At 43.8% G+C, this 26,869-nt stretch overlaps 1 protein-coding gene across 1 annotated transcript in view; it reads right to left on the bottom strand.

Annotated features, from left to right (window-relative positions):
• LOC139201893 (unconventional myosin-IXAb-like) overlaps positions 1–26,869 on the bottom strand; it is a 129,946-nt gene that overhangs the window by 2,367 nt on the left and 100,710 nt on the right. The window contains exons 12-43 of the mRNA XM_070831330.1: positions 25,801–25,922; positions 23,521–23,662; positions 21,094–21,289; positions 19,587–19,706; positions 17,389–17,464; positions 17,123–17,266; positions 16,496–16,535; positions 16,284–16,406; positions 15,893–15,973; positions 15,654–15,764; positions 15,031–15,153; positions 14,787–14,936; positions 14,321–14,622; positions 12,873–14,069; positions 12,514–12,598; positions 11,681–11,881; positions 10,160–10,257; positions 9,785–9,888; positions 9,370–9,590; positions 8,456–8,572; positions 8,003–8,191; positions 7,783–7,830; positions 7,583–7,694; positions 6,268–6,329; positions 5,543–5,735; positions 4,575–4,703; positions 4,361–4,466; positions 3,966–4,097; positions 2,804–2,927; positions 1,596–1,649; positions 569–589; positions 81–331 (exon numbers count right to left, since the gene is read on the bottom strand). Coding sequence (XP_070687431.1) covers positions 81–331; positions 569–589; positions 1,596–1,649; positions 2,804–2,927; positions 3,966–4,097; positions 4,361–4,466; positions 4,575–4,703; positions 5,543–5,735; positions 6,268–6,329; positions 7,583–7,694; positions 7,783–7,830; positions 8,003–8,191; positions 8,456–8,572; positions 9,370–9,590; positions 9,785–9,888; positions 10,160–10,257; positions 11,681–11,881; positions 12,514–12,598; positions 12,873–14,069; positions 14,321–14,622; positions 14,787–14,936; positions 15,031–15,153; positions 15,654–15,764; positions 15,893–15,973; positions 16,284–16,406; positions 16,496–16,535; positions 17,123–17,266; positions 17,389–17,464; positions 19,587–19,706; positions 21,094–21,289; positions 23,521–23,662; positions 25,801–25,922 — 5,174 coding nt within the window. The remainder of the gene's footprint in view (positions 1–80; positions 332–568; positions 590–1,595; positions 1,650–2,803; positions 2,928–3,965; positions 4,098–4,360; positions 4,467–4,574; positions 4,704–5,542; positions 5,736–6,267; positions 6,330–7,582; positions 7,695–7,782; positions 7,831–8,002; positions 8,192–8,455; positions 8,573–9,369; positions 9,591–9,784; positions 9,889–10,159; positions 10,258–11,680; positions 11,882–12,513; positions 12,599–12,872; positions 14,070–14,320; positions 14,623–14,786; positions 14,937–15,030; positions 15,154–15,653; positions 15,765–15,892; positions 15,974–16,283; positions 16,407–16,495; positions 16,536–17,122; positions 17,267–17,388; positions 17,465–19,586; positions 19,707–21,093; positions 21,290–23,520; positions 23,663–25,800; positions 25,923–26,869) is intronic.

Raw genomic sequence — 26,869 nt, 5'->3', positions numbered from 1 at the left:
TTGTGTGGATTTATCGTAGATGCTTCTTACAGTGTGTCTCCCAGTGCTCTGGTATCATGTGTGAACATTAAACGTCGTACTTCTCTTTCTGCAGACTTTCAATCTGCTCGGTGAGGATTCGCTCCTCCTGCTGCATCGCCAGCTGCTGCTGCTCATTCAGCCCGGCCTCTGCTGCATCCTCTCCTCCTCCACCTCCTCCACCTCCTCCTCCTCCTCCTCCTCCACCTCCTCCTCCTCCTACTGCACTCTCTCCATCCACCACAGGTGGCACCCTGGGGCTGAGGGGAGGCGAGGGCGTGTGGGTGCCGCTTTGCCTAACACGACCTTTGCTCTGCAAGTTCACACACAAGATGACAGAGCGAGAGAGAGTGAGCTAGAGGAGACCGACCGATGAGAACAACCAGGTTGGTGCTGACAGTGACGGTGATGGTGCACAGAGAAGCCGTACAGAGGATGTACTGACCACAGTTCACAAGACCACTGCTAAGAAACTATGAGGTCTGCTGATTATCACAACACACACACACACACATCCTCAGCTACACACACACACACAGGTAGGCATTACCTTAAGTTTAGCTGTATTAGGCTGCATGTTAACAGGTTGTGGAGCAGAGACAGAAAGCAAAGAGCGGTCAGTGCTGCTACAGTCAGACTCTACAAGCGCTCAGCAAACACACACATCAACCACAGACAGACCTACAGGGACAGCAGTAGTTACACTGGACCTGCCTGATTATAGTCAGTGACAAGAAATAATGACCAATAACCAAATCAGTGGTTTGCTTTCCACGCAGGCTTGGCCGACACAATGCAAAGCAAAGCAGCAGGATTCTTCTGACAAGTAGCTTTACACAAAACAACAGAGCAGCAAAATGAGCCTCCCTGTAGAGAATTAGACGTGGGTGCATAGTCAGCAGCAACTTCATAGATTAGTTGAACTGCTGGTTTTAGAGTCCAAATGTCTTCCTAAGAATTAACTTTACTCACTAGATGCCTCAAACCTCAGCCAGTGTTAGCTGCTGCTCACACAGCTGTCGGCTCACGAGTAAAACTGTGACGAGTCCGTCTCAAGTCCTGAGACATTAATTAACGGCCGTCTCAGTCCTCTGTGCAGCACCTGATTTAATGTGAAACCTAAAGCAGCTTTTATCTGAATAAATAAATAATTGATTGATTGGTTTCTTGTTCAGCACGTTCCTCTGAGAAAGTCTGCGTACAGCCGACGGACTTTAGCCAAAGCAGACGTCACATAGAAACACAGAACAGTAACAATATGATAACCAGTAATATTATATTCATGTTAATTTCAAACTAACTCTATAATGTGCCTGCTTACGTTACCTGAATATAACAACATCACTCTGCAACAATATTAACAAACATGAGCCCCTAATGAATTACTCCATAACACTCAGCTGTGATAAAACAGTAAGAGTGACACATACAGAAGGTCAGACAGCTAGAGAAGAACATGTTTACAGACAGACGTGACGAGGACGGCATGAGTGCACGGATCAGATAGACTGACGGACAGGACAGGACAGCACCGGTGGCGGGCGGGCGGGCACATGGAGTGGCAGGGGCATACATACCGGGGTGGCAGTGCGGGTTATGCTCATAAACCTAACAGCAATTAGTACAGGTTTCTGGAAGGAGGAGTGGGGGAGGGGAGGAAGGAAGGACAGAGTAGGGTTAGGGAGCGGTGAAGATCAACTAAGCATGGATTTGGTGATTTTCAGGTCAAAACATGTCTCGACATTTAGGTTATAACTGAGCTGAGTTTGGTTGGAAAGTGAAAGTGTTTTCAGACACTTTAGTTAAATATAACTGCACATTTACGTGTCACTTTCTGACCTAATTTTGCCGAGTTTGAACCGAGATATCTTGTCATCTTTTGATCTGAAAATCATTCTAATCATGCTTACTGGGACAGTTTAGATACAGATGTCTGTAGAGGAAGTCGGGACGCTTGGGAATCACAGACAAGTTGGCAGATTGTGATTAATATTTTCCACTGATGCTCCTCAGGTAGCACAGTGTTTTAATTCCTTGTTAAAATGTAGTAGCAGGAAGTTGTTGAATGTATTTGGTGTTACTGCATTGCAGCAACAACGCAAAGTTGATTTTCAGAGTTCAGATTTGTTATGAAAAAACTAAAGCAGAACAATAACCGTGTTCAGTTTCCCCCAGTTTTTATTAAAAGTTCAGTTGTCGGGAGATGTATTTGTCCAAAGTTCCCTTTTTGTAGTCATTTAAATGACCTATATGAGCAACACTACCGCTCGTACTGCCCTTTTTGTTTTGTATATAGATATATTATGTTATTTTTCTCTGAGCAAAAGAAAAATCAGTTTGGAAGCACCTTTTTAACATCTGTGACTATGAAGTGGGATAAAAGTGGGTTCATGCATTAATAACGGAGCGGTGTTAGTCAAGGGAGGACTGCTGCACGTGTTGCCTTGATGAGATAAGTTAAAAAACCTAAAAATTCACATCTATTTAAATAAATAAAGCTGTTTTTTTTGGTCAGTTTTTTTTTTGCCTGTGTTACAAAAACACAGCGAAGTCTGTTGATGAAGATGTGAGGAAACACAGAGGGATGAACTCCTGCCATGGCCGTGTGGAGCCATGCCAGCTGCTCTTAGAGCTGAGAACTGCTGTGTCGCCATTTAAATGAGTGAGTGAGAGGAACAAGCAGAAAAACATCCACGTCAGTGCCGGGCAGCGTGGATTACTCATACTGGTCCGTAACTCGGCCTCGAGGGCTGTGGCGGGATGATTGACAGCAGTCTGATCTTACCATGGATTTCCTGATGTGCGTCAGTCGGCTCTTGGCTTTGCTTTCTGCAAACTCCAGACTGCTGATGTCCTTGAGACGAGCTTTGTACTTGCTCATCTGCTCGTTGATGATCAGCTCCACACACCTACGGAGAAGAGATCCATTTAGACCGCAGCAGAGTCAGAATGGAGGATCTGTTCGCAGCAGCGGTTCAGATATCCATTACTACTTTTAAGTACTACATAAGAGATTTCTTAATAGCATATAAAATGGCTGCTAGGTGGATAGCATCATCTGTCCAATCAAAAGCCACGTAAACATAACTACCAACTAGAATTACTGCCTCGTGGTTTTATGTCTCTGCCAAGCAGTCAAGTTGCAGTTTACATCCATGTCTGTCTAAAAATTAATGTCATAACTGACCAAAGGTGAAATATGGTCACAGTCTCCCCGTCTGTTCCTGAGACAACCTGAAAATGCGTCCGGCAGTTTCAGGGCAACAAATAACATATTAAACTGAACTACTTTGTAAATATGTGCCTTTATTTTACATTTGCAGGCATAAATGGAGAAAATATAATACTGATACTAATGTTTTTAGCATTAGTATCAGTGAGTGAGTGGGAAGTGGTCTCTTAGTGTAATGTTAGTGGCATTAACATTTTACCACTTCATTAAGTTGTGTTACTTTTGTGAAAAGTAGTTAAATTCATAAAAAATCTTCATTAATGAGCAGATCACATGTGTCAACCAACTAAACATGTTGTATATTAGAAAGCTGGTCTAAGCTTTATTGGTTGGTTCATTTGGCTGATTATTCACATTAGATATAAATAATCAGTAATGACTAATCTGTTGGAAAGAATGAGTTTGTGTGGTGCAACCTGTTTTAATTCATTAATGTGTTAATCTCCACTTGTGTTGTAATGAAATCATGGTACATGTTGCAGTGAGATATCCACACTAATAAGGGGTCTCAATTCTTTGCCTGTTCTCAAACTTTGTCCCTGCAGGCCTCCATACATACTTAGTGAAACGTCAAAACATTTGTTTCACTGCCTGGACGGTTAGCTAAGAAACACTGCTGCTCAAAACAAAAGCAGGAAAAGGAATAAAAACAGTAAAGTGAGACATTTCTATTCTATCTTATGTTATGTAAATGTTTTAAGGACAGTGGACGTACGCTGTGGTCTTGCTGATGTCCTGGACGCTCTGCAGCGGGTCGATGGTGTCGGGGCAGCGAAGGATGCAGGGAGCGAACACGATGGCGAGGGCGTTGGCTGACATCCTGTTAGTCTCCTCCTGCAGTGCGATCCTGAAACGCACCACGATATAATCCTGTTAATGTTGATCCTCACAGCGTATGACACCCGCTGCCCTCCAAACACAGCAGACGGGATGCCATGGGACTGACACAGCTCATCCAGGGAGGAACAACAAAGGAGAAAATAAAAACTGACTGCACAGACACTCTATTGAAAATATTATTCCCGATCTTATTTCAAAACCCAGTTTTCAGACGTGGGCCGTCTTGCCTGAGGCTGCAGAGCTGATGTTGACTATTATCTCTTCACTCACCTGACCAGATGGAAGATGAGGCGCTCCAACGTGCTGAGGTGTGTCCTGCTGAGCTGGTCGATCACCGAATACACCCCTCGGATCACCTCCCGCTTGTCTGGCTGACCTGAAAAGGAAAACAAACGCACACCATCAGACCATTTCACCTTCAGACTCCCAGCTGGAGGACAAGCGGCACAGCGGAGTCAGTGAAGGGGTTAGTTATGACGCTCACCCATGGCCCTGAGGAACTCCTCGTACAGTTCAAAGGTCATCAGAGGGCTGGGCAGGTCGCGGAGCCACTGTTTGAGAACGCTGGCAATGACGTGGATGTTGTAGTCGTCCAGGTTCACACTGCTCACATCTGGAACAGAGAGATACGCTCAGGTCAATGAACTTCATCCTTCGCTGTGTGTTACTGCGTACTGTGTACTCACAAGTAGTGGTAGCAGCAGAAATAGTAGGGGAAGTATCAGTAACAGACAGTACGAGTAACAGGAGATGATGATAAAGAAGCAGTCGCAGTATTAATAGTATGTAAGTAGTAGTAGTGGTAGTATAGTAGGATGAAGTAGAAGAAGTAGTAGCAGTAGTAGTAGTTAGTGGTAGTAGTAGAGGAAAAAGAAGAGGTAGAACTTTCTGTAGTACCAGTAGAAGTAGTAGAAGAAGTAGTAGTAGAAATAGTGCCAGTAGTAGTGGTAGTAGTATTAGTAGAAGTAGTAGCAGTACTAGTAGCAGTAGTAGTAGCAGTAGTAGTAGTAGTAGTAATAGTAGTAATAGTAGTAGTAATAGTAATAAGTAATAGTAATAGTAGTAATAGTAATAGTAGTAGTAATAGAAGTAGTAATAGTAGTAGTAATAGTAGTAGTAGTAGAAGTAGTAATAGTAGCAGTAGTAGTAGTAATAGTAATAGTAGTAATAGTAGTAGTAATAGTAGTAATAGTAGAAGTAAAAGTAGTATTTTCTTATTTCAGCAGTCTGAATGAGTTTGCAGAAGAAGTTAACAAAAGCCTCTCATTTAAATAAATTATGAACATAATGATTTATTGAGCATGAAATGACTTTAATTACATGAAGCCTTCAAATAGACCTTCACGTTAGCTAATGTCGCTCTCAGAACAGAGGCCAGAGGCCAGAGCTGACATCAGACATCAGACGTCAGACATCAGACATCAGACGTCAGACGTCAGACGTCAGCCTCACCTGTGTCCAGCCCCTGCCGGAGTTCTTTGATCTTATTGGTGGAGCCCGACTTCCTGTAGATGCCCTCCGTGTAGAGGCCGTGCATCTCAATGTAGTTGATGAGCTTCTCCACCAGCTGGGGCACCGTTCGCTCCTCGCTGGTCAGGCGGGACAGCTCCACGCCAAACTGCCGGGACGACAGCTCCGGGTCGTACTGGAAAACACGAACACACACACAAACACGTCACATTGGAGTGAGTGTGAGTGTAAAGAGTGGAGCAGGAGTGAGCTTTACTAGTCATGAACTCAACTCTCTTTCTCATAAGTTTGTTTTATTTCTTTCCAAAGGCAGAGACGCACTTTAAAAAAGCAAAGTTTGCAGCTGTAACTGATTATAGATGCAAATTAATGACTTTTTCTAGAAGCCCTAAAGGATGAATATCACAGCAGGAAAGAGAAGAAAGTGTCTGATTCTTTTGTTATTAGTCGACAAAACCTTTGCTAAAAGCAGCACTGATGGTTGTTTTTCACAAAGGTTGTTGAGGTTTTGTTAGTTTCTATTGTTTACACCTGACAGAGAATATCTCAAAAGCAGAAGCGCTCTGCAGGCAGGCACAATAACATAAAGCCACAAAGAGAATCAAGTCTGCAGAAATGTAGACTGATGTGCTATTATGTCCATATTCATTGTTGCCTTTGTGCACTTTGATATTACAGCAGCCTGAAACAACAAACTCTCCTCCTACCTTCTTACTGCACTTGGTGGTCATCTTGGAGCAGCACTTCCTGTGGCAGGCGTAGCGACACACTGCGGACAACAGAACAACACAATCAGACTGACGGCATTTCTTCAACCGCCGCACATCTGCAACAACAAACAGCTGCACGCAGCCACGACCTCAGCGGAGGAGGCAAATGGCGAGGCGGCGGCCGAGGGGAGGGGCCTGCTGCTCACCGGGAGCGCGGATGGAGCCGGTAACTAGATAGAAAACGGATTTATGAGAAAAGCTGGAAGTTTAATCGAATTTTTCTGACACTCAGGGAGGCAGGGCAAGTGTGTGAGTGTGGTGAGTGTATGAACTTGCTGTGTGCATGTGTGTGTGTGTGCGGAAAGAAAAAGAATAGGGGTGTGTGTAATGTGCTCCGTGGGTGGAAATAAGAACTACACACTTGAGCGCCTGCGGGTAAGTGAGTTAGGAGAACATTAGGAAGTGCAGGTGGTGTGTATATCAGTGTGTGTGTGTGTGTGTGTGTGTGTGTGTGTGTGTGTGTCAGATGGACCAGACTTGCAGACATTTACAGTTTGCTTTTATGGCAAATACGAGTAAAATTAAGACAAATACAAAGAGTCGACCAAGGTAAAGGTCACTATTTACTAATTTATAACTCCTGCACTTTGATTTATTAAAGTAAATCAAATATTCTGAGACATTTCATGACTTTCTCATTGAATAATTCAACTTTGACTTTCACTGTCAGTAAAATGTCCCCGATCAATCAGAAAGTGAAAAGGATTTAATTTTGATTCTTCTTTGGTGAAACCTGAATGTGGCCTGAGGTCAAAGCGAAAATCTCTTTAACAAATACTTTTCCTGATTTCTGACTTTTTACCCGTTTTTACTGCTTTTATTAGAAATTCATACCTTGCTTGTCTTTTTTCCACTTATATTCATCATCTATCTGGTTATTTCTCTTGTTTTCATGTTTTTTCTTTTTCTTTGGTGTTGGACAATTGTACTGACAGAGTAATGTGAAAGCATCTCATTTAAAAGGTCCCATATTATGCAAAATGCACTTTTTAATATCTTTTCAACATGAATATGTCGCTCTGGTGTGCCTACAGATCACCAACCTATGAGAAAAGAACCTCTCAATTTTCCTGCTGCTCCATCCGTCAGTAAACATGTGTGAAAATGCTCCCTTTAGATTTGGCTTATGATGAAAATAATTATAATGCGTTTTTCTTCATATTAAATTGTGTAAACTCCGGATAGAGAAGCAGAATATGGAGGCTCTAAGTGTGTGTGTGTGTGTGTGTGTGTTTTCGTGTCCAGTCCTCACGCTTGCAGACGCAGGCTCGGTCCATCATCCAGATGAGGGAGGAGCAGTACTCGCAGTAAGTGGGGATGCTGTACTGCGTGGACTTGAAGATGTGGCCGTTGTGCTCTTCCACCTGCAGGAGGCAGCAGTCAGCTCAGCTCAGTCGCTGCTTTTATTCAAAAGACCGTGTTTGAGAAAGTGACACTGAATTTACAACTCACAATGTCCGTTTCCTTCTTCCTCGACTTCTTGCGTTCTCGTTTTGGAGCCTGTAAAGAGACAAATGTCGTGTGTGTGTTTCTCATGAGTGCTGTACTTGTATTGATGAGCATATTAGAGGAGTTTTCAATCTCTGTTCTCTCTGTAGTATGTGTGAGCTCTGCAGAGGAACAATACTTCTGTTATCTTTGCATTCATCCATCCAGGCTGTAACGTCCTTACCCTGCCGATAGTTCCCTCCATGGGCTTATACTCCGTCATAAACTCGTCGAGGAAGACCTTGAAGGTGTTGACCCACACCTTCACCGGCGATTCGTTCCAGTCCCTCTGCTGCAGACGCATCGACTTCTCCAGGATGTGCTCGAACAGGGCGTAGAGATCCTTATACCGTATACTTTTCCCATCATCCATCTGGTGGTGGGGGCAAAAATCAATAAATAAATGTACTACTCAGAGCGTTTCTATTTATATTTAGAATATTTGCAATTTGAGTCCACTTAGATGCAACATGGATGCCTTGCTTGCTAGAAGAGTACACGTCAGATTGATTAGACAATCACAGGAAAGTGTCTTGAGTGACTTTCATGTGATTGACAACTTCCTTGTTTCATCCTGCCTGATGCAGAGCTAACCACAGATCCTGTGCTGAGAACAAACGGTGCAGCGAGGACTCACTGCCAGGGCGGTGGAGTACGAGTTGAAGATGTTGATCCTGAACTCCTTCAGCGCTTTCTTGAAGACGACATCCACCATGGTGTCCTTCTTACCGTCCTCAGACTCCAGGTCGGCGATCTGGTGGGACAAATGCTCTTCAAGTAAACAGCTCCAGTCAACAGAGGAGGAAACGTAAAGAAAAACAGCTGAAAAAGGCCAAAAAGCCTCAAAAGTAAAAGAAAAATAATCCCTTGTGATCAGTGTTTTACTGCTATATACAGTATGATGATGCATTAATGTGTATGTGGCATTTTACTGCTGTAGATGTTTATGGTTGTGCCAACTTTAACTACTTTTAATCCTGTTGGGTATTTTATTCTGCAGAAATGCATCATGATCTATAAGATCATCATACGTTTGAAATGTACGAATCTCTAAAAAGAGCTCAGACAAACAGCCTGTTTTCAGCTTTGTGATGCTGCATTTTCCAGCTAAACCAAGAAGGTTTTGAATAGTTTATTTATCTTAAGAAGAGGGGAGTTTTCTCAAACCATGAAGGAACAGCTAAGCCTTCAGTTTATCAGGTGACGGTGGACAGAGAGGTTTGTAGGTGAATCACACTAACTGGGACAGATGCTGATGTTTAATCTTTAAAAATTGAACCGTCAATGCTGTGAGCTCCACAAATAAAATGCTGTTAACCTCAATTGTGTTTGGGGTGAACAAAAACCTGGAGGGATTAAACCACAATTATGTGCATTCAATTTGGGGGAACTGGCCCTTTAAGATTTCTGAACCTTTAAACCTTTAATTCAAGACTGTTTTGGGCCTTGAGTTTCAGGACCTGCAGACACATACATGATATACTGATAAGGACACAAAGACAGTGGGTCAGGTGTGTGTGTGCAGAGTGTGTGTGTGTGCCCCCCGCTCACCTTCTTCATGAGGAAGTCGTTCATGCTGCGGTAGTCGTGGGCTGAGGTGAGGATGTGCAGCGAGTCGTTCTGCCACTGGGCAGGCTCCAGAGCGATGCTGCTGATCTTCACGCTGCGACGCCTCCTCATCTTAGGAGACGGCTCCTTGTTCTCCTTACTGTCCCGGACCCCCTGCGGAGCAGCGGCCTCCAAATCGGGACTGCGAGGAGGTGACGGGCCTTCTGGGAGGAGGGACGGTGGATTATTAAAATGATTTGCGTTAATCCAAGAGTTGAGATACTTAAGTCTCCATAAAATCTTGTTTTACTAAATAATATTGTATGGTATAGCCCGCTGTGCTTCTCTGCACAGCTGTGGAGTAAATATACACTCAAAGCCTCATGAGAGCACATCTCGGTTAGGTTTTTTATTTTACCATGCGTCTCTCCGGCTTCGCTCCTGCTCGCCTGCTTCTCTCTTGGCAGTTTTTTCTCGCCGTGCTTCGTCTTACTCCAGAATCTAATTTTTCCTCTCATCCTGCTGAATCAGAAACACGGTTGATTAATTTAAGATCAATCAACTTAAGAAAGAACTCTGGTTAATGGCAGTTGAAGCGTATCATGTGCTCCATCCATCAAAAGGTAGAAAACAAGGTCAGTTAGTGTTTTTATAAATGGATTGAAGTCTTAAACAGTTGTATAACCTACTTATGTCAGTAAAAACACAATAATTTTCAGATTTTTCTCCAATAAACAGACAAAGACACTCTTTTTGTGTCAGCTTTCTTAGTACTAAGGAGCAGACGGTCTACCTTCCATCCTGGCTGGAGGTTTTCCTGAGGACCTCCACCTTGCCCAGGTCCCCTGAAGACATGGTCTTATGGATCTTCTTCTGGTCTTTGTGAGATGGCTGACGAGCAGAGAACGACAAAAACATAGATTAACATTTACTTCAACAGGCTGACCAGCTTCTGGCAGGTTTAAAACTCGTCCTGGATGCTGCAGGTTTTTGTCTCCAGGTGCTCAGTTTGCTGTTAGACAGGTTGGTGTTGGAGACTTATGGGCAGAAATATCATACAACATAGAGTACAGACTGAATAATAACTGAAATAAATGACTTCTATACGTTCTAGCGATGCTACTAGAGTGAAACAAGCAATATCACAGAGAGAGTGACGCTGATACTGAGATACTAGGAGAGAAACAGAGGTCATGCTCGTAGGATCCTGTTAGAAAATGACGTTGTTAGTGAGAAGGCGCTCTGTTTGAAGGTTTTCCCAGCATGCAGGAGCAGCAGCAGTGCGACACGAGTGCGTGATGCTGTGTGTGACAGGCCAGAGTGGACGAGATCTTGAGTCAGTCCTGACTGTGAAGATCTCAGTTTGCTGTTGTCAAAGAAGGAGGAGATGCAGAGATCCCTTAATAATCTGGCATTTGGAGTTTCAACCTTTTATCTTTTACTTCAAGCCAACACTGAGAAGTTTTCCTCTCCATCTGTCTCCAAGTGACTGAAGACATTCCCCTTTTAATTTGATAAGATAACAATCTGAGGCTGTGGCCTTTGCTTTCAGTGATGTTTTATTTAAATCAGCTGCACTTAACCAATACGCTCTCCTTCAGAAGTAGAGCTGAAGCCATTTCTCATTCACTTAATTACTTAATCCACTAAATATGAATCACCAACAGTTCTGACAGCCAATCAATCACTTTACATTATTTATCCAACAGATATTTGAGGTATTTTCTGGTTCCAGCTTCTCAAAAACAAAGTCTTGCTGCTTTTATTTCAGTTTTTTATCATTATAAATTGAAAATATTTAGCTTACCAGGGCTGCTGGTTGGACAAAACATATTATTCTAAGCAATGGAGAAAATGCCATAAAATGAATACATAATGAGAATAACTGTTGTGTGTGTTTACTGAGGGAAAAATATAAGATTAAACTCCAAAATGCTGAAGTATCGCTTGACAAACTCTTGTGAGATGAAGAGGGCAGTGAAGCCTAGAGGTGACAGCTCAGACGACTCAGCTTGGGCTCATTTTTAAACAAACAGCCATCAGAGCGACGTGCAAAGCCCTTCACCGCCGAGCGGCCACGGCGACGCGGAGTCACATCAGTGTGTTGGGTCAGACTGCAGCTCAGAGGTCAAACTGCCCCACAGGAGTGTGGAGTGCGACGGAAGTGGGGTTAGCAGTGTTAAAAGGCTCCTCCCCGCCCGCTGGGCCAGGTCCACCTGAGAGGAAGGTGGGGTGGAGGGGTGGGGGAGCTGAGTGGACAGGAAACGATCGATCGCTTGGAGGTCATGGGACCCCCGGAGATCCGGTGTTTTACCATCTCGGAGTCACTGTGGCAGTCAGCCTCAGGGAGGGCGTGTGGGGGAGACAGGGAGGGGGGCAGCGTGTGGGAGTGGGCGGGGGTGTAGTACTCGTCATCGTCGTCCGACTGGGTCGCCCCTTCAGAGTTACAGCGGGTGAGGAAGTCGGAGCGCGTCCGGGACATTCGTGCTTTCTTTTTAGGACCGGGGCGGCCCACCTGCTTCAGGGCAACCGAGGAACATCAGGTCAGCCACTGTGTGTATGTGTGTGTGTGTGTGTGTGTGTGTGTGTGTGTGTGTGTGTGTGCACATGGACGGCATCTTGAATTTGACTTTGTGTGCAAAACTCGGTTAATTTAGTGAAGAGTAAAGGTTACAAACCTCAGCTGACGCCTGATAGATCTTTTATGAGATGAATTCTGAGCAGCAATGACAAAAAGTAGCTACAGACACTCAACTAACCAACACCAGCAAATAAATCTGTGTAGAAATGTGTGAACTTATATCAACTTCTTATAATGTGTTTCATAAAACTCTATTTTCATCTAAATCTGCACAAAAAGGTGATTTAGTGACTAAATTCCTTTCTTCAGGTTTAGTTTTATGTCAATCAGCTGCAGAACACAGCTTTGTCCTTCATAAATCTTTTTTCATTTGACTAAATTAAATCATTTGACTATTATAAAGTCATTTTCTGAATATTTGAAAGCACAATGAGTGAAAATCCTGAACACATGTGGTCAATTAAAGTGAATTTGATGCTGAGGTTTTGCACAGACAGTAAAGTGGAAGTCTTCAGTGGCTCCAGTTACATCACATCACAGTATATATTAGAGCATGTGGGTCCTACCTCTCTGCTTCTGGATCCGGCAGATTTAGAGTCGTCTCTGTACATGGCCAGAGATCGTTCCTGGTTCACCAGATCCTTATCCGACCTGCAAAACAAAAAACAGACATTAAAGGTTTTACAAAAGGCGCAGATGTACTTTTACACTTACATGGTCATTTGTAGGAGGAAAGGTTTGTGCAGAACTCCTAAAATATCTTAAAGCATGCTGCCATAATTAAAATAAGTGCAATTCATCCTCACAATACATCACATTCACAAAAGTCCTTTGTCATAACTATGTTTTACCGACACATAGAAGTGACTTAACTAAACATCTACACTGAGCTCTGTGCTATAAAAGCACATTTGGGCTCACTTACTTGGAGAAGGGCAGCTTGCGTCTGGGAGGGGAGAACACACTGTTGGAGGGTTTCTCCACCATGTTAACGATCACAGTCTGGGCCGAGCTCTTCTTCTGAGCTTTAGGAGGTTTGGTGTCCAGGACCGGGCTGGGTGCCTCCTGAGCAGGCCGGATCGCCTTCCTCTCCGGCTGAGTGGGGGGAACAGCAGGAACACCGTCCTTTGGCTCCAGGACGATCTGGATGTCCACCTCTGATGAGCAAATCCCTTCTGGACTTGTCGAAGACGGGACCGCTCCAAATACATCCCCCTTCATCTTGGTAGCCATCTCTTGAGGATGCTCCATCTCTGATACTTCCTCCAAGCCTGCGATGGGGGTAATTTGGGAACTAGATGATGCTGCTCCTGTTTCAGAAGCTCTTTCTAGGGTCTGGGCTGCCAGCAGCTCCCCCTCCTCCACAGGGCTCTCCTTCTGCATACTGATCAGCACCACTACAGGCCTTCGTGATGTGGACTCCTTTCTCTCTCTGCAAGATTTGCTGGGGCTCTCGAATTTTGGCTCATGAACTGGGCTTTGGTCAGAGGCGATATAAAATGTTGCTCTTGGACCCTCCGTCTCATTTGTTGGCTGCATCACAGGATTTTTATTAGAATTTGAGTCTCTCAGCCCCTCGTGCAGTTGGATATCCAGCGCTTGGGGATGATCTTGAGGTGCGGTCGACTGGGACCCAAAACCTCCAGAGCCTTCGGTCTCCATGTCCTCCACACTGAGCAGTTCAAAGCTTCCATGACTCGCTGGAGATCCCCGGGGGGAATGTCTGTGATGGTCTTCCAGCTGACAGACGCTGCCGTCTGCGGCAGAGTCTTCTTGCCGAGGACCCACCGCGGTGGTGGATCGGACCTTGAGAAGCTCTAAGCTGAACTGAGCCTGCTCCAGCTCTCTCATCCGTCTGCTCTCTCGTTTTGAGCGGCTCTTGTGGCTCGTCTCATCGATGCTCCTACTCCGCTCCGAGTCCTCCTCTTTTTCCGCCTCTCCCACATCCAGCGGGACAGGCTTAGTGTCCTCAGACAGTTCTCCACAGACATCCTGGACATTAACGTCCTCGTCCTGTCCCGATGAGGTGACGTCTTCCATGGTTCCTGCATCCATCTCTGCAGGTGGACTCTGTTGTCTACTGAGCTGCTGTCTTTCATGCTGCTCCTTCACCTCACTGAACCTAAAGACATTATCAGAAATAATGTTACAGTATCATTAACAACTCTCATACGAGGCAGGTAGAAAACAGAATATTACACATTAGCATGGTTTTAAATCGAAGGATAACTCAGATTTTTTTACATATTTTGGGTTCAAACTGACTGTTTTTCATATATTTTTCATGCCAAATGAAAATCCATCACTGAAATGTTGTGTCTTTAAGATAACTTGAAAAAGATGCTACAGGTAAATTATTTTAGATTGAATCACCTGAGTCGGGCCAGGTATCCCCTGCCCATCGCCTGGAGCTGCATCACGGACACGTATGTCTGACAGTAGCGTTTCCTCTCCCTGAATCCTCTCCAGGCTGTTTGAACCTTTAGGGCTGCCAGAGCTCTGCGATGACAGTAACGCCTCCAGCTCCTCTGTATGCAGATGGCAGAGTCCCTCCACTGCAGGAACCTCCTGCGCTCCCTGTAGCTCCTCCAGGCCGCCTGCAGACACACCGCTGCATCCTCCTCTTCAGCCGAGTCAGCGCTGGACTGTCTGAGGAGGCAGTGTCGCCACCATCGCTGCAGGAAACGGAAACTCCTCTTAAATTGTTGTTGTTGTTTTATTGCTCATTAGAATATGACATGTTGTTTAAACTACATGATGGAGACAACAGGGATGCAGAATTGATGAAAGTGACCACTTGGCAGGACAAAACTTGTTTCTTCCCAGCGCGACATCTCACCTGGATGAGACAGGAAGCTCGCCTCATGTCGACAAAATGCTTCCTCTCCAGAACGGCCCTGAAGCGGCGCTGCAGTGTGACGATTCGCCGCAGGACCTCCTGGTGGAGGAGGGTCTGAAGACGCTGGCGCTCCACCTCCCGCAGGAACACCTACATCGTACAGGAACACTGAATACCTTAGCACTGGAGCACAACAGACGCTATAAGATGGTGCACCAAAGAAAACCTGAAGTGGTGTTCGTACCATCGTGTTGCCCACTTGATACCCAGCAGGTGGCAGGTGGATCCGCCTGAAAAACTCCCTGATGCCTGACTTGGTTGGACTCGTTCCTCTGGGCAGCAGCACGTGAAAGTGACGCACAAAGTCCTGCAACATGGTGTATGTGTGGTCATTAAGCAGGTTAAGATACAGTGAGGCTTCATGGTAGTTTGGTTATTATCGTTAAATCCACGTTTGCCCCCAAAAATAGAATATTAACAAACATCTTAATAAATTATGAGTCTGCTCTTCAATTTTAAAATCAGAAAATGATGGTAAAGTAAGTCTGAATCTCTGAATACTGGAGGCTACTGGCCCAGTATGTTACATTAAAAACATAACACAAAACAGATTGTGTGTAATAACAGAGAAATCTATGGCAATTTGCAATTAAAAACATGTTGCATGACGTGAGAAAACATAAAAAGCAACAAGAAAATGACAACAGCAGTATTTTTGGGCAAACTACCATATTAAATTCATCAGCCAAAGTTATATTTTAGCACATTTATCACTGCACCATGAACTAAGTGTCCCGTGCTGCAAATAAAACATCACTGTAGCACCGACATAGCGTCTGCTGTTCGACGGCAGGAGGAGCGGATTACCTGGAAGGTGTACTTGATGCTGTATCCTGATTGTCGGATGCGGACGGTTTCCAGCATGCCCGTGTATCTGAGCTGTCGGAGCACCAGGCTGTCGCTGAAACGCAGCGGCAGCTGAAGAGACGCACCAAGAGAGACCGAGACAGAGAAAAGGGTAAATAAAACGAGACAGGGATCAGCAGGAGTTTAATCACACAGAGAAGCTGTGTTTAGGCGACGAGTCCTCCTGCAGCAGAAATTACCTTCTCGGCGTTGGAGCGAATGCACTTGACAAAGTACGGCTCTGATTGATCAAGAGTCTCCATCAGCTTGGTGAGGGACGCCTGCACACACAGACACACACCAGTGACTTTTTATTACCACATAATACTGCTAAAAAAAAAGGTGATTGTATTTAAGATTCAACATTCTTTTTCCATTTCAGTATTTAATATTAATTAATGAGAATTTATATAGAATAATGTGCTGATTTAATGTCTATTATGGCCAAACTGTGTGTTATATGTATACATAATGTGTTTGTAATAATTAAATCTGCATGTTTAGCTCAGGATGTCCTCTGCTGCTGCTGCTGAGTCACTAATGTTGTTGTCGTTCGCACACTCTCCAGCAGAGGGCGACGGCTGCACTCACCTGGAACTGAGCGCTGATGCTGGGCGGTTTCTTCTTCTTGTGCAGGTGAAGCAGAGACTTGGTGATGCGGTCGTGGAGCGTCACGCTGCTCAGGTAGCGCAGAGACTTCACGTCCAACAAGTGCTACACACACAAAACCAGACGTGAATACACACACCTGCGTATATACACCTGCGCTGATACCTGCTGTAGACCTGTTGATGGTGTCTTACCTTAGGAAGGGCCAGCTTGCTTTTGCAGTTTTTGTTTCTCCTACAGGTGAGAAAAGAGAACATAGACTTTCTTTTTATCCCGAATAAAATTTGTCGTGGACACACACAGTGTCTACTGTTAAGAAAGAGCATGATGCAGTTATACAGGACAGGACATGCACAGACTGCTGCTAAGCAAGAATTTGCACACTGGCCATTGTACGACACACCTGTGGCCATCACGACAGTCAACATAACATGTGCAGGAAGAGTGAAGCAGCCTTTATTCAACATGTGTGCAGTTCTTAAAGTGTTTGAGCTGCACTGGGAAAGTAAGAAATATTATTTTACTAACGTGATATCAAAATAAGTATTCAGAGGATGACATCTTCCTGATCGTTTTAAAACACTGATGCAGTAGAACAAGAGACACATGTTTTTTGCTCTGAATACCCAGGTGACTACACTACCCACAATGCAAATGGATGTAATTTTTCTCTTTTAGCCCCCCCTTAATTAATTATGCACATGCTCATTCCCACTTCTAGTATATTTACTTTGGGGAAAATGCTTTAAAAAGAGAAAAAACATTAATTCCTGGCTCATATTAATTAAATCACGACACTAATACATGCGTGTCTCACTCACAGTAGGATGCCCTGAGCTCTCTCCAGGAGCTTGCTGCTGGTCGAGTTAAGGAAGATCCCGTCTTCTTCCAGGGCGGGACTTCCTGTCGAGGACAGACGGCCGGACCTGGAGCTGCGACCGTTACAGCCAACACCGTAGCCATCCCTACGGAGACGAAGGGATGGAGGGAGGGAGAGAGAGAGAAAGAGATGAGAGGGATTTTCAGTGGGCTCAGAGTTTCTCACCAGACGGATTGAGAAAGAAAAGTTGGGTTGTGTCGTCCTCACCAGCTGGCCTTCTCATTCAGGGCGTTGGTGCCTTGAAGGTCTGACAGAGGCGTCCGGGGATTCTTCCTAGTGATACCTGGATGGCAGGAGGAGAGGAAGGAGGAGAGGAAGGAGGAGAGGGGGAGAGTTATATGAGGTTCAAAGCTTACTGGATTTATTAGCACTCCTTATCTCTGACCACAGCATGAAGATCTAACTCCCCCACTACTCCACCTTACCAAGTACAACACCCCTTATTTATCGCTCTTATCTGGCTCTTTCTCTACTTTCATCCACCTCTAAAGCCTCATCGTGCTCCTGTCTTGAGCTGAGATTACTTTTCCCCGGTCGGTCGGCCCCAAAAGCTCGGTGTGTGAATGTGTACATGTTTGTGTGTGTGTGTTTGTGTGTTTTGGCAGAGGAGCATTGACGCCTATGGAGACATTATATAAGAAAACAAGCAGCTAATGAGCCGAGTGTTTCCAGTTTACATTTGTGGTTTTCTCTTGTAAAAGTTTAAACTCACTGTTTTTACTCAAGTACCTAAAACTGGCCTTCCGTATAGTACTGGAGTAAATGTACTTAGTTACTTTCCACATACACAGTACACCGATTATATAAAATGGTAGAAATTGACGTGACAGATGTTGATATATCCCCATTTTTTTGGGGTCAAACACAATGTTCTGCATCCTCCTTTTCCCATAATGCAACTCAATAGAGTCTTTTCATTAAAAAACCCACAAGCCTGGAAAAAGCTCATAACCGAATCACCAGCTTCTAACAAAGGATTTCCGTCCAAACCCAAGGCGAGATAACCCCCGATGACACTGATTAACAGAAGACATCACACAATTGTTTTCACAGGCTGAGTAGTGCTAATACTGACTAGTACACTGATGTGTAAAATCAGCGGACTTTCCCTTTAGGAAGGGAAAATCTTTGGGGAATTTCCTCCAAAATGTCCTTGGAAATCAGTTTCATTGCTGGGAACTGTTAGATCCCACCGGAGTTATGTACATGACGGAGCACACACACACAAACAAACATGTGTACACGCATCAGCGGCCAAATGTTTGATAGAAGGGGACCAGAAAAATCCGAGGGCGGCTTTAAAGCCTGCCGGTCCACACGGGACTGATTCATCAGTCTGATCACTGGAGCGCACGAACGTCTGATTTCCAATTTGTCATTAACAGCCGTAATAAAACCTCACTGAGGCTGAAAATCATCAGAGATTCATTTATTCTCAACTTGACCACCGAAGGCTTTTTCAATACAACCTGGAATTGACTGCTTTGATTGAGCTGCTTTAAAAAATGGAAAATTGGAGCATTTCTCATTTCAGCTCACCTCAGTTTAACAGACCGTTATCGACAGGACCCCGTGCCATTATGAACCCCATTAGCAGGGAGCGCCTTTCAATACTGATTAAATGAGTCGAGGGGTTGAGTTTCACTCATGAATTACATTTTTTAACTTACATTAATGATATTTCTAAGTCCAACATAGAAAAGTTAATCTTAATGAGAAGGAGCCGCTGTCTAAGAAAAGCTCTTAAGGAGGCTCAGGACTGTTATAATAGACTTTATCACTTCTGCTGCCACTCTAAGTTTAGCTGATGTGTTGACCAACAGCCATGAAACTTCACATTCTTTGTTTCAAAATGAGCTGAATTACACACACGCACGAACAACTTGTGAGCATCTAGTTTTGTTAAAGTAATTATTTTTCAGTAACTCAGTCTCTTCAGTCTTCTTCCCCCTGAAAACAGCTCAACAGACTGACTGAAGGATTCTGAATAAAACATAAAGTCGTGCAGTTGTTACTTTAATATTTCATCCCCTTCATGTCTGTTTCATGTGTGTGCAGATGTGCTCATTATCATTTTCTGAAGGAATTTCTCAGTTTTTGGTTTAAAAAAAAGGCAAAAAATTTGGTGAATTTGTTTTTTTAGTTACTTTGAATGGCAACAGTGAACTTTTAGTTATTTTCTTTCCCTTTCTACTAGCAGAGACAGATTCTGAGGTACAATCACCTGAAGTGGACGCTGTATACTGTTAGCTGAGAGCAACAAAGATAAAAATACTTATGAAAATCAGCTTAAACCCATTTAACCCTAACGACTATATTTATTTTTCTGGAAAATAGATTAAAAAACATCAACTTTTCTGTCTTTACAATATGGCGGAGAGTCTTCAGATATTTGGATTGCTCACTGTATTTCTCATCTTTGCATCTTTGAAGGATCTCGAGGCTCCTCTGGTGAACCGGGTGGTGAAGGAAACTGAAGCTGTCGACAGTTTTGACAACAGTGCAGGGAACTGCTGCATCGTTACCTGCAGCAGAGAGGCGAGAGAGCGACAGGAAGAGCAAATGAGCAACGCAATAAAGCATCTCCATTTTAGAAGTGTGTTTATATGTTAAACAAAGAGGAAAGACGGGAGGAGAGAGGAGATGAAAGGGGGAGTCGGGTGAGAAGGTGCATTAACCAACAGGAGAAGAAAAGCAGAAAGAAAACAAAAGGAGGACGAGGACGATAAGAATTAAAGAGGGAATTCTCCAAGTGAAAAGAACAAAGGCACAATCCCCTCCGAGATAAGACAGTGGTGACATTTTCAAACGCTCTGCACTGCAACATTCCTCCCAGTTCGTGAAACTAAACAAAAAAACAGGGCAGAAGAAGATCAAAACCTCTCTTCCTCCTCCTCCTCCTCCTCCTTCATCACCAGCAGCAGAACTCCAAGTTAAAAACACACCCTGCTCTTCTTGGCCCAGTTAAAACAGGAGTTTGGACAAAGCAGCGGGAGAAGATCTTTCTTTGCAGTAACGAATTAGTGTTCAGCACATATGTGTGTGTTTGTGAGTGTCGAGGGATGAAGTTCAGATCATCTATTAGAATATTAGCCTCAGCTGTCATCCAAAAAACATTATGTGGAGAAAACAATTATTGTTGCTCGCTGCAGCCTTGAGAGCTAAAAAACAATCTAATTCAGAGTTGTTCCAATTTCTAATAAAATGCAGGAGCTTTTACCCTGTAACATAGTGTAATTAGTAATACTAATGCATTTTTTCATCCCAAACTACAGAACAAACCACAACTGAGTGTTTAGTCTGTTGCACATCCTTAAAATTGCTTGTTTTGTTTGGCCCCAAACCCAAAGATATTACAGCTAAAATGATATAAAGAAGAGAAAATAATCAAATCCTCACATTTGATATCATCGATGCCTTAATGGAATTGAGGAAGGACCAATAATAATTCCTTAAGCACGTTCATTTATCATTTCATAGGCTAATGATGCACAAAATGTAATAAAACAAATCTGACTCTGGAAGTGATGTCACCTCATGCTGGACTCTACAGAAGGTTAGTTTGGTGTTTAGTGGCGGGAAAAACTGTATTTTTCTTGATTTGTGTTGCTTTAAAGCTCACCAGGACCATGAAATATATTCTCTGTAATGTAAAATATGAATGTAACAGGCAACTGTCATTAAAAAGAAGAAAACAGAAACATTTTATGCTTCATTTATTAGAAGATAATAAGAAGATAATCTGCTTCATCTGGACAGTGTGGATGCAGTAGGATTCTAATCCTAAATCCTGATTGGTGCAGGGGTTCATGACATCAGCTGTTGCTAAATGAGCCTGAGAAGCTGAATGAGAATTCGCCTTCACTCTTTAAGCTGTTTGTTATTTCACTGGACGTCTAAGCTTTTCCTCACCAGATTTTTTGTGGGTGTGTCTGCGGCCGGCCTCCCGGAAAGCCACCAGGGCTCTGAAGTAGGCTCGCAGCACGGCCCAGCGGAAGGTCGCCACGGGGTCGATTCCCATCAGGCTGCAGATGAAGGCGTTCTTGCTGCTCTTGAGCAAGGCCACGATGTCGGGACGCATGTGGTCAGTGTTCTTCTCCCTGAAGTCCTGAATGAAGGAAAGACACACGTGCTAATGTTATATCTTCTCTGTTTAATCTGCAGAAAAACTGAAATGTAAAAATTACATAATGTGGTTTTTACAGGGACTATCTGTCCGATTAAAGGTCCCATATTCTTCTCATCTTAGAGTTCATATCTGTGTTTGGACGTCCTACTAGAACACGTTTACATGGTCTAATGTTTAATTTGTCTGATAGAGACTCCATTTAAGAAGAACAGAAACAATCTTCTGCGTCACACCTTCATGTCATGGGAGCTGCTGTTACTGAGGAAAAAAAACAACAAGGCGGATTTTCAGTGAACAGAGACGTTCGGCCTGCATTCCCCCTTTGGCGATCTAAATCGAAACTTTGTGTTTTCAGAAACATTTACTGAAAGATGGAGCAGGAGAAGGAGTCCTACCCCACAGTTTGACACTGAGGATGAATATTTGTGTTGAAAAGACATTAAAAAAGTGCATTTTGCATAATATGGGACCTTTAAACAAATAAGATATCATCTGATTTCCAGGCTTTATGCTATGCTAAGCTAATCGGCTGCTGGCTCCAGATTCATACTTATACATGTTATACAAAATTTAAATAACATTTTCCGCACACTTTTTCACTTCTTTACATTCAATATGAGGAGCAGTTAACCACCATCTCTGCTTCTGCCTCGTCTGTCTGTATATGAGTATTTGGCCTGGAGCTGAGCTGTGATAACAGAGCCATGAACTATAAACCCTTCCCCATATTCTCCCTCCATATGATACGAGTCAGCTGTGTGTTCACCACCGAGCCAACGTCAGACACATTTCACGACCGTGGCTCTCGCTACACAACTCACACCAAACAGCTCCTTGGCTGTCAGCAGATATGGGATACCTCTCCACAGCCACGATAACCAACTGTTATAGATTTATATTATACCGTCAAACAACAATACGCTCGGCCCGTTCCAGCACATGTGCTTCTTATCAAAGCGCAGCTGGGAAGCGAACAGAGAATTTGATTTAGCTGGAAAAAAAAATAGGTCGACGGAACAACAAGTAGGTCTGCTGCAGATTTGCAAGAGTTTCATGAAGATTTAAGTGAAGTGAGTTCTGTTTACATTGACATTTTAGGGATTTAGCTCAGGCTTTCCATCCAGATTCAATCCTGATTTACAAGACAAAGCAGCTTCACCTCTGTTAATTAGATTTTTAGACAATTAAAACGTGTGATTTAGTCCTTAAACTTCTCTGACACACCGACATGTGTCACATCTGGAGTAAAACACCCACACGGCAGGTTTGAAACTCAAAGTACGAGGTTACTGAGGAGCTGCTTGTGAAGAAACACTAAGAAACAGACAAATCAAATCAGCAGTGGATTCATTTTGGGCATCAAGAGTCCAGTCGACTGTCAAAGCCCCAAACGAGTGACAAAAATCTTTAGTCTTTAAAGTGCTGCAGGAATCTGTCCTATAACCTGGAAAAGTCTTTGCCTCAAAGTCAATGGGTTTTTGGGTAGATGCCTGAAATAAGGTCTGTTAATAACACAAACATTTTGTTCTACCACATAAATTATGTCAGTAAACTCTTGAATTTTGGAGTTTTTACATACATGTCTTAAAAAAATTTAATTGTCAGTCCACCTTTACAGCCTCTAATTGTACTTAAACTTCCGTGCGTGCAAACTATTCTACTCTAAGTCAAACTTTCCAACTTGTAGATTTATGAACTCATAGTATTTTCCAATCTCAGTTTGATACTAACGACTGCATTTACACTTCAAGAATCATAGAAGTGGCGCTCCGCAATAATCCAAAATCTACAGGAAAAATCCTCTTGTATTCATTTGTCCAGGTATGTCACCCCTGCAGCTCTCTACGCATGACGTCTGTAGTGTTCAAACTATATAAGAACACATGAAAACACTCCTAAATGAGCAGAAACCCAGATGGTGGTTTGCCTCTTCTCCATGTTGTGTTGCTACGTTGCTAAGCTGAAGTGACTGCTGGCTGCAGATACTTTCTTTTCCTTTAATCTTGAATCATAATGTTGTAACTAAGACTCACATTTCTGGGTGCTTTGGTTTGGTTATTTGGATTTAATAGCTTTATCCTCATGTGTCAAACCACTGGATTGAAAAAGTAAACGCTCCACACAAACTAACCACTTTATTACTCATGTGCAGACATGCTAACACACTTGATACATGCACATATACTGAGACACCACAGCACGCAGCTCACCTTGACTCCGTACTTGACTTTACCGGCGTAGTGTCTGATGATGAAGGCGGGCTCCATGACAGCAGGGAACTCGATGTAGCTGTTTCCCTCATGCTGACGCTTGAACTTGTCCAGCAAGGTCTGATTGGAAGCCTGGGGGAAACTGGAGGAAACAGATTTGATCAGGCACAGGTTCAAAACACAAATCACGGGGACACTTTCAATAAAAAAAAAATCTCTAACTTTATGAACCAAAGGGGAAACACTAACAGAAATGATTTGTCTTTGGGGAAACTCTCTTTTGGTACAAAAGAACAGCCATTTGTGCCATTTAATCTATTTGGATGCAGTAAATACAACCACACACAACCAACTATTCCATCTAATGATTACTTCTCTTATTTCTACCACTCAGGAATTAAAACTCAAACTCAAATGTAACCAAAGCTAAAGCACCATAACGTCCACATTCTTCGTTGCTGTGCCTTTTCTTCATGGACATCTGACCCATTTACCACCGACCTCAGGTGGCTGGATCAACACACCTACAGGGGATGTTTAATATCATCTCTTCCCTCGATTTCTTTGTGTTTCAAATGCATGGGCCAGATAAGGCCATCGTCCAGGCCCGGGGGGGGGGGGGCCCTCTCCTCACTGAACTGGTTGAAGTGTATCGGCGGGGGTCTTAAAGCTCGATGCTGTTACTGTAGAAATGATCCCCCACGCTCGCCCCTTATCCTGCAGTAACCTAATCCACTTCTCCAGAGGCCCCGAAGCCCCGCGAGCTCCACTAACTGTGAATGATGGGATCTCTAAGCATCTTTCTTTCTGTGTAATCATTTAGCATGAAGCCCCTTCCTGTGGCAGCATAAACCCCAGGAGAGACCCTGTCCCGCCTCATTTTTTCTTTAGAGATCCCCCTTTGACCCTAATTCTCCAAAAGTGGCTCTCCCTTTTTCACATACACACTTATATATATATATATACAGTATATATGTTGATATATTTACATATACACACATACAAACATATACACACCACTTGGTCCATTCCAGGGGTTATTAGATCCAGATGAACCAGCTACACTAAGTGGCAAGCAAGATGACAGCTACCAAAGATAAATACGGCTGTGTGTGTGCCGCCTGATGTGTTTTTATGCGAAGGGGGGGGGGCGGGAGAGAGCTGGATTTGATTTATGGCGGAGAATGATGCAGCGGCAGGCTGCTGACCTGCATGTGGAGAGTTGTTTCACAACAGAGAAGGCAGAGAAAATTTCAAAACGTGATCCAGAGATGCTGGCGGAGGTATAAGCACGTCTTTATGCTTTAGTTAAACCCTGGTAAACGTCCCAGTGTTGGTATCAATCAAGCTAATGAGCAAAAAGCCTGCACGGGGAACACTTTGTCTCTGCTTGTTGTGTGAAAGGTGGGCTTGAGCAGGGTGGTCAAAAGGTCATTTCAACAAAGCACGATACAATGAAATATCTATTGCTTTCAACAACATTCTGACAAGGTAAATAAGTCAACCGAGGCACTGGAGACACAGAGAGAAACGCCCAAAGCATTAAAAACATGCTTGAACTGTACACAGGTGCACAGGAATGTGTTTTATGTTCTTCTTCATTAACCTCAAAGACACCACACAAACAATACTCCCACTGGTGCCACACAACCATCAATAATAAGATTGATTTAAGGAGCACAGATCTTTTCCAATGAAATTCCCTTTCCTCATGTTTGGTGTTACCGGTTTAGATATGATGATCTGATTAGACAAGACTGGTTGTGCGCTCTCAGGCCTGTTTATTTTGGGTACGTCTTGCCAAAATTGTCCATCAAAGGACAGGGTTGTTGTTTGGGTTAGAGAAACAATAAAATCATTGGGGCTCATTGTCTCAAAGCATGAATATCCACAGTAAATGTCATGGAAACCAGCCATTCGCCAAGATTTCCAATGAACCAGACTGGCACCTATTGTGGCTCAAACAACCACCAATAATCTGATATATTCTCAGAGTTCTCAGGGTTTCTTCTTCCTGCAACACCAGGCAAAAATGCAATCAGTAACAATCAGGTGCCGACAAAGTAGCCAAATTGTCTGTATGTGGGTTTACCCATCCCAGAACTTAACAGCATGCCACCATATCAACATATCGTCCATCCCAGACTTCGCAGTTAACTGTTGGAAAAAGGGAAAAAGTGGATGGTGTGGCAACATTTACCCTAAAAACCTAACCAGACTAACTGGACGTACAAAAAACCAGGCTTTCTGGCTAACTGTGTATTTCAGCAGGTGGCGTACTTGCACTCCTCGTCCAGCAGGTGGAACAGCGCTGTGGGTTTCTTGCTGATGAGATTGATGCAGCCGCTATTGTCGATGTACTCGATGTTGTGCCACGTGATGCCCTCGGCCCTGTACTCCTCCTGCAGGGGGAGACATAGAGGAGGGAAGTTACAGAGAAAGAGGCATTGCGTTGACATTGTTGACTATTTTGAACCTTTACGTGAATAAGACCTCTCAGAAAATGCACACAGCAACAATAGCACAGTTGGCATCTCTGTGTTGTCGTTGAGCAGCTACACAGGAGCAATCCGAGGACTCACCGCCTCTCTTGGGGGCATTTTCACGATACCTTCTGACGAACGAGTAAAGCATGGCTCTGGTGCATACACTCCATGGTGTAAAACCAAAAACTCCAAGCAATTCTTTCACAGCACTAAAAACCTGAATCCCCTCTATGAAAACACCTGGCTACTTGTTGGTTGTCAGTTGGTAACGTCTATGTGCCCCCAGGGGCCAATGACGACTGACGCTTATGACCCATGTCCCCCTTAATACCCCTCAGGGAGAAACCAGTAACACTAGTTTCAATCCCGCTGCCAGCTTGGATGAAAAGTCAGAGGATGGGGGGGGGGAGTGCAAGGGGAGTTTGTGACGTTCCCCTCTCCAGGGAAAAGCTCCTGTTAAGGTACATTTGAATGAGGTATGTAAACAGCTCCTGCTCCAGTAGCTCTGCAGGTCACAGTGCGTCTCAGTGTTGGACTGCTGGAAAAGAGCGTGCACACTCAGCAAAGCTTCCCTGAACAAACAAAACTTAAGGGTCAGCACCAGCAAGGCAGTGGGCCCAACTGAACAAGAACTGAAGAAGAAGGTAAATCAATAAGAAGAAAAATGATAAAAGTGCTTATTGCAGCTCTTAGATGCTGCAGAGTTCTTAACATCCCCCAACAGCACATGATGGAAAGAATAACATGCTGCTAATTTTGCTGTTCTTAGAGCTTTGCCAGTGGTTAGATGAAACGCAGTGGGGTCATTACACACAAAAGGATTTATCCCTCTTGGAACCATGAGTGTGGTCAGAACATTTAAC

This window comes from Pempheris klunzingeri, chromosome 5 (genome assembly GCF_042242105.1).
Source record: "Pempheris klunzingeri isolate RE-2024b chromosome 5, fPemKlu1.hap1, whole genome shotgun sequence".
Lineage (NCBI taxonomy): Eukaryota > Metazoa > Chordata > Actinopteri > Acropomatiformes > Pempheridae > Pempheris > Pempheris klunzingeri.
The sequence above is the reverse complement of the archived record's forward strand: the minus strand, read 5'-3'. Positions and strand labels throughout refer to the sequence as shown.